The sequence below is a fragment of the Plodia interpunctella genome, chromosome 21 (genome assembly GCF_027563975.2).
Source record: "Plodia interpunctella isolate USDA-ARS_2022_Savannah chromosome 21, ilPloInte3.2, whole genome shotgun sequence".
NCBI lineage: Eukaryota > Metazoa > Arthropoda > Insecta > Lepidoptera > Pyralidae > Plodia > Plodia interpunctella.
Window position 1 is genome coordinate 6,641,967 of NC_071314.1, and position 13,585 is coordinate 6,655,551.

The 13,585-nt window shown below is 37.9% G+C and overlaps 1 protein-coding gene across 5 annotated transcripts; it reads left to right on the top strand.

The window, feature by feature from the left end:
* The first annotated feature begins 45 nt into the window (after positions 1-45).
* Positions 46-13,383, top strand: LOC128679245 (uncharacterized protein). 5 transcript variants are annotated; one of them, XM_053761349.1, is made up of 9 exons: positions 46-777; positions 2,155-2,961; positions 5,445-5,603; positions 6,404-7,147; positions 7,532-7,652; positions 8,537-8,682; positions 9,076-9,339; positions 9,667-9,859; positions 10,988-13,383. In XM_053761349.1, the coding sequence occupies exons 3-9, from the start codon at positions 5,499-5,501 to the stop codon at positions 11,011-11,013; spliced, it is 1,599 nt and encodes a 532-aa protein (XP_053617324.1). In that variant the 5' UTR covers positions 46-777; positions 2,155-2,961; positions 5,445-5,498; the 3' UTR covers positions 11,014-13,383. The 5 variants fall into 5 exon arrangements, with proteins under 5 accessions (XP_053617324.1, XP_053617322.1, XP_064292710.1 ...); XM_053761347.2 differs by having other exon boundaries at positions 709-830; XM_064436640.1 differs by lacking the exon at positions 46-777 and having other exon boundaries at positions 889-2,961.
* The last annotated feature ends 202 nt before the right edge of the window (positions 13,384-13,585 follow it).

A 13,585-nucleotide genomic window follows, 5' to 3' on the forward strand; every position in this document is an offset into this window, starting at 1 on the left:
TTTATAAATTTCCAGTAAGCCGTTTTCATTTATTAAAATACAAAATTTCAGTCTAAATATCAGATGCATCTAAGCGTCAATTGACGTCAGTGTTAACAATAAAAATCAAGAAGAAGAAAAGTCTAAACAGTGATTTTCCATACCGTCATCTCTTTCCATACCATACTTGCTTTTTTCTCGACCAATAATGGCGCCGAAAATTCTTGGATGTTTGCGTACAAAATAATCTTTGCATTTTTAATATCTGGCTGTGATTTTGGGAAGAAATCGTCGTCAATCGTCTACTGACCGGCCACCTGGTTGACGGCTGTTGTGTATCTTGGCTTTGTATCCCTTGTAAACCTCGTACGACACCCACAGGAGAAAGGTATATTCTAGGCCGGGACCACACGCCACGAAAGTCTTTACTTTTCATTTTAAAAAGTAATCTAAAATTGGGTTACTCGAGCTCATCAGCACAATCACAGCAGTTTATTCATTGCTATTTACAAATATACATACGACTATATCTGATGCTCGCATTTTTACATATTCATGGACATCATAACAAAAATATACAATTAAGTGATGCGACAGAATCTTGTAAGGTAAAATAATTACATACTCGTATTTTCTCAAGTAATGACACGTTAAATAGGAAACTATTCTTGTTTTGCATGTTTAATAATCTCGACGCATAATGAGTTTTTTGCGTTATTTTCTGACCAGTTTTGTTTACATCAAGAGATGTCATATACTCGAACCGGCGCAGTGTTTCTTGTGAGAAAACCGGACAACGTATGAATTGAATATTGTCAAAAATAATATATATCATATTAGAAAATACACAGGTTGACTTTTTATACAATATTTTGTCTACATGCTCAGTCCATGATTGTGAACAACTTTTAGTATGGGGTAAATGTGAAATCGCGAAAAAAAGTTCAGCTGTTCGACATTAAATACCCAAGTTGTGGAAAATGTATGGATCAGCTGTTTTTTTTTTCGTGACATCAAATATGCTTCCATACGAAAAGTTGTTCAGTACCATCGACTGATCATGTACATTATTTATTTAGCTAAACACAACGGTACACAATATGTATCCTTTTAAAGTATTTATTAAGAAAAAATAGGCACTCGATAGTCAATCGACGACCTCGGTGGCGCAGTGGTAAGATTCTTGCCACTGAACTGAGAGGTCCTAGGTTCGATCCCCGGTCGGGTCATGACCCGACCGGGTCCATCATGATTTCCATCATGATGGAAAATGATTTTGTTCTGATTGGCCCGGGTCTTGGATGTTTATCTATATATGTATTTATTATAAAATATAGTATCGTTGAGTTAGTATCCCATAACACAAGTCTCGAACTTACTTTGGGGCTAGCTCAATCCGTGTGGTTTGTCCTAATATATTTATTTACTTACAAAAATTTCTTAGATAAACACAATATTATCATCCTAAACACGTTCACACGTCACATTCGTCGACCTCACACAACTGCAAACAATTCCTGACAAGCGTCTTCCATCCATCCACGAACACATCACACTCAGGTTCCTGATTCAGGAATGCGTTGAGATAAAATAATGCCAATGTATAAGAAATCAACCTAGATACATTTAAACGTACCTACTCATCTTGCTACTTTTTAGTCTGAACTTATACAACTGGGTTGATTAGGTAATTAGAGCTCAAACTTTATGGGAATGTACAATACTTACCTGCCGATGACGTCATAAGTGCACGGGGCGTTTTGACAATTTCAAATATCGCCCAAAAATGTTGAAACAAAAAAGGAGAGGCTATTTCCCAACGCGAAGCGGTGGTGTGTAATGGTTAAGACGCCGCCTGTGGATCGAAAGGTCCCAGGTTCGAATCCTACTCGTGCCACATGTGTTTGTATACAAATCTGACTCGAATATAGTAATTTTCATCGACCACCACTTGCTTCCGGTGAAGGAAAACATCGTGAGAAAACCTGCACACTGGTTGATTATTATTAACTTGTGTGTGAAATGGAGAAGGCAATGGCAAACCACTCCATTAATAATGCCAAGAAAGTTGTTGTGTGTGTTTCATTCCACGTAATGACCATGACTTTACTTACGAGTGGGACCTCGTAAATACATAAAAAAGGTTTTTTTTTTTCATTATTTATATATTTCCAGATTGACTAGCTGCAAAGGTATTCCCTAGGGTGACATGGGGCACTACACAATTTTGACCCTCATAAAATATGGTTGAAATTACTGGTGAATATGGATGGCGAGAAGAATCCTTGGCAAAGAAATCTAATAGATACAAAATGCATCGAAATTCTAAAATAAATGTTACAGAAAACAGTTAGGTAACTTGTATTGATTGCCACAAAAAAATATGGTAACTTGGTAAATGTAATGTATATAAATATATAAAGTTGAGACAATGTAATGTTTTTGAAAATGTTCAACGTGTTTAGGATGATAATATTGTGTTTCTCTAAGAAATTTTTGTAAGTGCCTATTTTTCCTTACTAAATACTTTAAAAGGATACATATTGTGTACCGTTGTATTTAGCTAAATAAATAATGTACATGATCTGAAGTCGATGGTACTGAACAACTTTTCGTATGGAAGCAAACTTGATGTCGCGAAAAAAAAGCAGCTGATCCATACATTTTCCACAACTTGGGTATTTAATGTTGTATAGAACAGCTGAACTTTTTTTCGCGATTTCGGATTGACTCCCATACTAAAAGTTGTTCAGAATCATGGACTGAGCATGTGGACAAAATATTGTATAAAAAGTCAACCTGTGTATTTTTTAGTATGAAGCATATTATTTTTGACAATATTCAATTCATACGTTGTCCGGTTTTCTCACAAGAAACGACCAAAATTTACCAATTTTGGACGCTGCGCCGGTTCGAGTATATGCCATCTCTTGATGTAAACAAAACTGGTCAGACTGATTGAAATTTGAAATGCATATATGGGTAGTGGATATCAGGAATATAATTTAATATTGTCTACATTTGATTTCTATTTCTATTTGAATGTCATCTACATTCGAATGTAGTACAATTTTCACTAGTCAGCCAGTTATCTACTGATAGAGTAAAAGTAATTTATGTTTCTAATTGTTGCGGCAACAGCTTTGTTTTCAAGTAATTTTAAAAACTACAAAAATGATAATTTTTCGATTTCACATTAAACATTGTGCCCGGCCGACTGAAACCCTCTGAGAATCGTATTGTGTTGTAACTGTAGACGTTGATATATATCTGTATCGGACACACGTCCTCTCTTATTGATGTCTGCAATAGTTCGTTCACACAATAACATATTAAACAGAGCAATCTGGACTTTGGAGGCGAAGGAATAACGTTTAGGTTGCAGCAGAGTCTGTGAACCTTATGTTATGTATAGGCTGCGACCGTGTAGCGGACTTATGACCATAGATCCACATAAAAATAGACACAACATCTGTATATATGAAAACTTATAACAAGACATTTTATTTTACAAATTTTAGAAAACACATGACTCACATAATTTTTACTTAATTATGACTAGTAGTAGTAGTAGTAGTTCGCCGCGAACGTGTGTGTATTATGCTCCGTCAATTACTCGTTATATTTAAATACCAGTCATATTTATATTTTAACTCCACAATTTGTGATCTAGATGGTAATATTATGTGTGTTCTGGACCGAATGCAGCGCGCATGCGTGGCTCAGCCGCGACCCTCCCGTTTCCAATTGTATGCTATTCCCTCGCGCGGTGACCATGATGAGAATTTTGTGAGGATATTTGGACCATTCATTGAGTTATGCATGACTCATCTAAAATTGGGTTTTAAATTATGCGCCGTTCATGACACAGGTAAACTTACTCATGACCTAAGTTTCTTAATATTAGGTACACTACTCTGCTACTACAATACTACAAAAATATTCAATCATAACGCCATTAACAATATTTTTTAAAACTTTGAAACAACAGTTGAATACCAAGGAAAAAAGGACCAAGTGCAAAAAAGCACCTGTTTTGCTACAATTTAATAATAGCAAAATCCAATAAATCCATTAACATGGTTCAAATAATCGTATTTTTATTTATTTAGCTTTTTTTTCATTCTATGGATAAGTATTTTCCTCTGGGCGAAGGTCTCCGCAAATCCTTCCAAGCCGTCCTATTTGATGCTAAACCCAACCATTTCATTTTAGCTTAAAAAAATATCCTCTGAAAAGATACTGTGTTGTTACCCTAAAACACAGTTAGCTACAGATCTCAGCCTCTCTGGAGGACCCGCGTCCTCCCGTACTACGCAAAAACATCTAGACAATAACATATTTAAAAAACATATCTCATTAAAACTGAAATAGGCTTAACAATGTGTTGATAGTGATATAAGTTCTGTGATATTTCTGTGAGAAATTGTGCTTATATCAAGGTAAATGTTGAGGTGTTAGTGTAGTGATTTTCGATTGAATGGTTTTTTCGGTATTAACGTGTGCATACGCCCTAATTGGCGATCGAATATATAGACTATTAGATAATAGATGCAACAACTATTAATGTTTTGTTTGTTTGTATGCATCAAAATTTTCAAATATTTCAGTTAGGTACCTATGATAGCTACAAAGTATTTCCACGTCTGTTATTGATTGTTTGTGTGTTATTTTATAGATATATAATAGATAAATACGTAAATTTACTTGTAAATAGTTGGATTCAGTTTATAGATCTCACTTAATTTTTTTCTCTGTAACAACATTATCTATTTTAATGTCCCCACTGCTGGGGCACTGGCCTTCCTTACGAATGGACAAGGAGTATGGGCTATGACCCGAATCGCGGGCAGAATAAAGATACATAATTACAGCCGGGACCAACGGATGAATGACATGCGTAAAACAGCTCGAGATACAATTAATTTACTTCGATAGCTAACTATTCTATAATATCACTATTCTTACCGTAATTTATGAAACAATTGCAGCAGCGTGTGTTTCGTATTAAATCTTATTGTCGCTCTCTCGTCGGATAATATTATATGTCTACTAGCCAGGATGAAAATAAAAAAAATCATCCAATGTATTTTTTTTGATAGCTTGTTATATATTACTTAACAAGCTATCTTACTTATCAAGCTATTAGAGGGTTATTATATAACTTAACCTGTCAGGTCATTTAAAGAAACGCAAAGGTATCCAATCTAATGTCTACCACATTAGATTGGATACCTTACCCGCACAATCTAGAAATTTAATACTACTATCCATGCCAAAGACGGTGCGAAGTGGTGAAGAAAACGTAGCAAAGCAAAACCCTAGGTTCCAACGTTTAACAGCGCCAGAAAACAACCGGGCAAAGCTCAGATGAGAGAGAGAAAGGATATATTTAGCCCGTCGAGCACAGGGCCCGATTGAGCGCGGCAGTTGATGTATTAAAAGGTATTTCCATTATTTTGCAGGCATGAAGGAGGAATCAACACGAGAGTGATACGTCTGGCGGTCGACACAGTCGTATGGGCAGCCTACCAGACCTGACGGAGCGGTCGCGACCCGCCGCCAGTCGCACGGCCTCCCGTACCGTTTCCGACCCGCACCGACATCGTACTCTACTGCCTCAGGTACAACGCACAGTCGCTTGGACACTATGGAATGGACAACCAGATCTGATGGACAGCTAAACACCCATACAGGGTGATTTCTTATACATTGGCATTATTTTATCTACATGCTCAGTCGATGGTACTGAACAACTTTTCGTATGGAAGCAACCTTGAAATCGGGTCATCATATGTACAATCATAAGTACATAAATACAGAACACATACAGAACAGCTCATTTTTTTTTCGCGATTTCGGAGTTACTTCCGTGCTAAAACTTGTTCAGAATCATGAACTGAGCATCTACTTCCATACGAAAACTTGTTCAGAACCAGGTTAAGCAGGTATTTTGTAATATTGCCAATGTATTAAAAGTTACCCTGTATTCATGCCGAGACGCCCTCCCTCGGCCTAAGTTTCATCGTCAAAGCGGCAGAAGATCTCGCCTCGGCTTCTCTAGCAGTTTCAGCGACGTACTACCGGTGCTAACTGCTGTTCACGCATGCTGCTGTTAACGACTCATATACGGTCGTGTACGTTTTTCCTCTGTAAAATTCTTTGCAGTTTTTCAAGTAACAACTAATTACAACTAAAAACCAACTTTGAAAAAAAAAAGATCGATTCGTTGTTGTTAAAAATGGCTATTATAAGCTCACTTCAAATTGCGTCCTTATCGTTTGTGGCGACAAGTACTTTCGATCGATCCAGCCGAGTTACGTAGTCAAGTAGGTACAGTTAGTGGTGTGTAAGCCTTGCTTTTACAGGCTATAGACCATACAGTTCATAGCTAAACATGCTTACTTCACCATTTCTTCTACAGATACCCGTAAGCACAATATACAAGAAAGAATGGCTGTGGAAGAAGCCGAAACCCAAAACACCCCAGCGGGTTGCTGTCCCTGTCGTGGTCCCTCGTCGACGAGATTCCGCCGCGTCATCAGTCGGCGCCGCCTCAGTTCGGAAGTTGATCACGAGGCAGCCGCCAAAAGTACCAAAACCTATTGTCACGAGATTCACTCTTCTTTGCCTCTCCAGCGGTCTTTGTGCCACAGCTTTACTCCCTTTCACGGCCTTCGCTGGTGCCGAGGCAGCAGCCATACCCCTTGCAATTATGCACGCTGTAGCTGCCATAGTTGCTCCGTTCTCCCCTTTAATCCTTCAAAAGACCGGTGCAAGGATTGTGATAAGCGTAGCACATATATTAGTGTTTATTCTCTTAACTGCTCACACAGTTGCAACTCCTTTATCGGTGCTGCTGCCTTTGTATGTACTATGTGGAATAACTTTATCGCCGATGTCGTTAGCATTGTCAGCTTCGGCGACTTCGTTAGCTCAAGCCGCTGGTGATGAAGTGAGAAGGAAGATAGCTTTAAGAAGGGCGTTGAGGGCTCTTCGTGCTGCTCAAGACTTAGGCCTGGTGTTCGGGTCGTTGTTGCTGGGAGGAGCGCTGATGATTTGGCCGGAGGACATGATGTCGGCCCCAGAGGTCGCGGTGGCTCCTACTAACGCTACGCTTTCAAGATGGCCTCCGCCTGAAGAATATTTTTTAGAAGATGAATATGAGGTATGGATATTTTTATTCGCACATTATTTCAAATAAGTATAATTCACAGCAGAGATTGAAAACAAGAGCACGCTTAGATGATGCATTAATAAATTAAATAAATAAACTACACCACTTGATAAAACCGACAAAATATTTGGTTATTTTTGGTCGACTGTGATGGTTATGTCAATGCATAATGACATTGTACGAGTGCTTTTATTTACCATGATGAATGAAAATCCAGCAATGTATGCGGAGTCCTCAAAAGTTCGTCGAATTTACCCGCGATAATGTAGAGCCGGCATAAGACATCCACGCGAGAATATGGAGCGGTCCAATTCTAGGGCCTTGTTAACTGTGTGAATCACGTCTAAATGTAACTTTGCTATATATCTTCGGCAGGAGCAAACGTGCGGCGCTGCGGGCTGTCCGAGCCTGCCGCTGCTGTCGGGGACTGTGCTGAGCGCCACCGGGAGACGCATCCTGGTGGCTGTCTGGGCATCCGTGGCCCTCACATCGATAGGTACAAGAATAGATAGATACCAGAGATGGGTTTAAGCCATGAAGCTCTAGAGCCGTTAGTCCCAAGAACTTTTTATGCTAGACATATTACTCTCTTTTTTCGGACACTGTTTGGCTATAAATGAAAGTAATAGCAATAAATGTAGGTACTTCGGATGAAAAATTCTTGCTTCCTGGCTCCATTTATTGATACCTATAGCTTTTATGGTTTAAACCCTGGCGCACGTCGATACAATTAGGGCAACTAAGGGGTTATAGCGACAGGACCAGGGGATAAAAAGCTCACGTGATCTTTTTGTGTTTATTTATGTGCCCTTTTTTGGCATAAGTCCGCCTTACGGGTCTCATTTGTAACCCCGAAGCAAATAGAGGGGTTTAATTATAAAATTAATAAAATTTTAATTAACGTGTCTGTCTGTGTCTTCGTAGCTCCCAAACGGATGAAACGATTTTCGTTTAGTTTTTTTTGTGTCATAGATAATTTTTATCCCGAGTGTTCTTAGCCAAGTTTAATGAAAATCGGTTCAGCCGTTCAAAAGTTGAAGCGAAATGAATATTGAAAGTAAAGGGAATATTTTTTAATTTGTCTAACAAACTTGTTTAAGGCTTTCTTTGTACTTATGTGCTTTTTCTGTGCAACAAAGAGATGACGAACAAATAATTTCATTACTTTCAAAAAGCTAATAATAGCATTTCCTCTCATTGTCAATGGATTGTACCTTATATATAAGGTACAATCCATTTATTATTAATATTATTATTTGACATAAATACATATGTATTTATAAATCTTTTGTATTGTAATTGATTTTGAATGTGTATATGGGTCTAACTTGTAAGCTGAAATAAATGAATATAATTTATTTATATGTAAAATGTTAACAGGCCTAGGGGTGTACGGGGCCACGTCTTCCCCAGCCCCGCCGCCCGACGCGAGGTCGGTGCTGAGAGACCCCAGGGCTCTGCTGGGGGCGCCGATGGGGCTCTTCATAGGACTACAACAGGGATTTATTTATACTTCTTATATTAAGGTGAGACTCTTTATGATTATCATATTTTTGTTAAATATTATGGTAACTAAGTTAGTTTAATGATTCAAAAAGCTACGTTACGTAATTGTAATAATTTTAAGACCATCAAATCATCCCATACTGGGCTAGATCTGTATCTATATATATATTTATGTAAGCAGAACTAAAAGAAAAAAATAAACATATGAAAAAAGTCAGGAATTTTTTAATCTCATTATTTATTTCCAAAATAGTTAAAAAAGCAGGTGTAAAAACCAAAATAAACAGATAGACTCCCATCTGCGCTGCATTACATATATTGCATGGCCTATAATGCATTATTCCTATCTTACTTATGCACAAATATTCTCCATTGGCCACACATGAAGTATACGGAATGATTTTATATTCCAGTGGTACGGTGTTTGCGTAGGCGGCTGGAGTTGCGCCTGGAGAGCTTTGTTCGGCGCCGGCTGCCTCCAGGCCTTAGCTGCAGCGACTCTCAGCATGGCGGCGGCGCGGGGGCGCCGGGGGGCGCTGACAGCGGGGGGCGCGGCGGCGCACGCGTCTCTCATGCTGGCGTTGCTGCGCTGGCGCGCGGCCAGGACGGACTTGGCGTTACCAGCCGTGGCTGCTGCGGCTTGGGGCGCCTGCGCTGCCTTGTGGGACGTCTTGCAGGTTAGATCGTTAGACACTGTAATAAATGGACAACACTCAACGGCATACGCAAGCTTGTATCTCAGGTCCGATTGACACAAACACAGAAACGGGCACAACACACCCAGAACTTCAGAGAAATACCTGTGATCACAGGTATAAATATTTGCTCACCTGTGAATCGAATCCAGGACCTCCACATAGCGCGCGGGCGTGGTAGCCACTACGCAAGGGACGTCGTCAAATTTCTGTGACTAGCTCTGGATAACATGAAAGAAACAAATGGCATGGCAGGATAAAACTTCCTCGTAAGAAGAAGTACGTCATCAGGTCTAACTTCGGTTCCAGGCTGGACTCTGCATAGGAGGCCCCGGGTGGCGAGGGCCGTGGTCAGTGACACTATCAGCTCGTCACGCAGGGCTGGCAGCCGCGTGTGCGGCGCGACAGCTGCTGTGTGTGCGGTCGCAGTTGGCAGCCCTAGCCACCGCACTTTGCGCAGCGTTAGCTTCACAGACTGCTTTAGAATTGCGCTTGAGGAGAGGTTAGTGGAGTTTATTTTCCTCGAGCGAATGGACTTTTGAAGGGCCAGTCTCAGTTGTAAATTAAAGCAAGAAGACGCTGAACGCAAGCTGCTTTCAATGTCTGTGTCCGTTTTTGGGAGAGATGTCCAGCAGTGGACTTCTTGTGGCTGAGATGATGACAATGATTGGCAGTAACTTGACTCTGTAAGGGTGGTTCGCAGCGCGTTTCGACCGCTGTTGCCGCGCTGTCATTACGATCCGTCAATTTTCTTGAGGAAGGAATCATTTCCAAAATCAATCATTAATAAAATTAAAATTACCACAGTACAGATTAATTATTTAAAATGAAGAAGGGTTTGAGCCACATCGCTGAAAATCAGCGCTGTGGCTCATGCCGCGGCATATAGCTGAGCTTTCGATCTCCGAATTTTCCATCATTAATAAGTTCCTATAAAATTAGGTATAAGTTACTTTAGCATAATAAAAGTAAAATGTGAATGTGTTTTGTTTAGCCGAATAAAGTTTTTCTTTCTATTTTAAAAGTCAGATAGAAAAACTAATTCTTAACTTTGTAAAAATTTGCTAAATTGTAATGACGGCGCCGCCACCTTCTGAGAAACACCCGGAATCTGATTCTCTGGAGGAAATATTAAGATTACCTTTGATAGCAAATTCCTAAATGGCTATTATGTTTAATAACTGTGGCTCTCTACCTCAGATTGATCATGTAATGTAGGTAGGTACCTAACCCTATAATATTATGTTCACAATAGACTTTATACTCTATAATGTTGTTGTGATTTGTAACAAGGACGCCCTGGCAATACCTTTTTAATCATAAAGGTCTACCTAATATGTTCACAACCATTTACAGCAGACTTCATAATAATTACACGCTACACTTGTGACTTTCAAGAGACATGATCCTACTTTTTTCTCGTTATTGATTGGCTGTTAAGTCTTAGACTGGATTTCCTGGTTACTGATTGGTTGTTATAGATATTTATTATCACACATAACAGATTACAACTATTACCTGTTAAATAAAAAATACAAAACAAGGATTCATAATCTAGGTTGGTAACTTGTCTAAAACAATGTTTAAAAAGTAGTATATTTTGCAGTCTATATAATACTAACCTTTTCAGGAGAAGCAGCTCGAAACAGATCCTAGCGAAAGGCCACGGCGACGCAGCTGACTGTGCTAGCGCCGCCGACAGAGGACTTGGACGAAGGGATAGCTTGCCACGTCATCAGCTAATAAATAAATATATATGGACACATCGCACAGATTCAGTTAGACCCAATTTAGGTACGTTCGTGACTTTTGTTATGGGATACTAACTCGTAATATCAAAACAAACCGACGAAAGCATGCCGTGGCGGCAGATATCCGTGAATTCTGTGAGTCAGGAAATCCATGTTACTTCAACAGGACACAACGTGACAGGCGGGCTACTATGAAACATAAAACACGTAGCACGTTATTGCGTCCACACGTTCTCTCTTTTTTTCACACGGTATGGGAAAAAGAGACAGCATGTGGACGTTAGTGACGTGTTGCGCGATTTTATGTTTCTTTTTGGGCCTTCAGGTCATCAGCTATCAAAACACAGAGCTCATGAAATTACCACAGAATATATTTATGTTATTTATCCCCTATGTACGCATATCTCCAAGTTTCAGCAGTTGGGCTGATGTGATTTTTTGTAACTTGATTCGTCTAGTATTGATTACTGTTGATTTATATTGCTTTCGCGATATTTTTTAATGAAATCCATTTAAAAAGACGATCTAAAAAAATATTGCTCATTCTATAATTAAATTGATCTTGAATCACGATCTCAACTAGCATTAATTAGAATAAATGCTTGTTACAGCACAATGTTAGTTAATGTTGAAATGTTTTGACGTGGTCTTGATGTGACTTGGTGGAATGATCCAGTTTTATAAAGGCATTGACGCCATTTAAAATACAGATTGCTTCGCGAAAGACGACCACAAAAGGGCGGTAGTCTCGACCATGTACACTCAAGAAGAATATACTTACCTACTTATGTGTGATTTTATCGATAATCTTTTGGGACTGAATTTGTGTCAAATTTTCCGAAAACCTACACATTAGTCTGATTCTTTTTTCGTTAAAATAAATAATAGGCTGATTTTTTTCTTCATATGAATTTTTGTATGCTATATTTATCGCTATCAAATTGAAAGGCTAGTTATATATAAATGAACGTAAGTATTATAGTTATTAAATAAAAAACTCACACACTTTGCAACACTAATCTTGCCTTTTCTAAGTATTTATCTTGGTATTAGGAAGTAAAAATTTGGATGTATAATACTTTTAGACTAAAACTAAAGTATCTCTGATCACATTCTCACTTTTATAGAAACATTACACTATATACTTAATATACAAGAATTTATCTCAGTAACTATATCAATCTGTATCTAAGTACCTATGTAATTAATTATTTTTTGTATTTTATAATGTTTACTGTTATTTATTAGTAAATACTTAATACAAAATTGTTATAATTATGTAATGAAATATAAAAAAATAATTTTATTATAACCTCAACGCGACTCTTGATCCACGCGGAAAACGGATAATCTTTAAACGCGGATATATAGCTATCTCGCTTGCGCTCAGGTGCTTCGGGTCGAGAGCAACAGTGTAAAAGCGATTGAAACATTTTCGATTTGATCAGAAACAGCGTTTACTGGGTAACTTGCAGTTCAAAATTAATTGCATGTTACCCTCGAATCACTGCCAAATGGATTTTAAAAACGTAATATTGCATTTTAAAAATATCTTAATTCATTTTATGCACTTTATAATATACCTATTAGAAAAAAAGAACAGGACGAAGTAAATAAAAATGCCGTAAAAACAATAATAATAACAATAAAAAATATAGGAAGATATTTGTTAATTTTTGTTCTTCACTGAACAAAAATCACATAAGACAGGTGATCGTTGTCTTCGAAGACGAAATTCTGAACATATCAAATAAATATAGAATCTATGTTCTAAACTCCCCATATGAATTTAAAAAGCCAAAATTGGATCTCTTTGCTTACAAGATTTTGAGTGTTGTATAAGAAACTGCTCTAAATATGTGCAGCGAACCAATCAATTTACCTACCTACATAAATTTTGATTATAAATTTCAATTAATTTCAAATTTTCTTGTCAAAAATCAACCACTTTTAATGTTAGAAAGCATGGACGTATAAAAAAGATCTCTTTTTTATACGTCCATGGTAGAAGGTCAGGTCAGGTCAGGTTCAAATACTTAGAGCACTTTACCATGATAAAATCCTAAGGGTATCTACGCCTGCTGTTAAATATACTTAGGTATAATGTTGAAATGTTGTTAAAATAACATAAAAGAAGCTTAGCCATAACTAAATGATACCTACAATATTCATACCGTTACATTATTCCTATCAAGACCTATTTTTCTATAACCGATGTTGTTGAATGAGTGTTAGAATATTTGTATTCGCCATACGACAGAATAAACTATTTGTTGACTGATTATGTGTTTTGATTGCTCAGTTCTTTGAACCCAGGTACCTAAGTACATCTTAATACAAAATACTACTATAAAACTTGCTAGTTATTATTCCCCTAATAGGTTTATTTTGCAAAATTTTTACTCAAGGATGAATTTCACGACTGTTTGAACGCGGCGTGTAGCATTTCATTCGTGTCGCACATTTTTTTAATAATC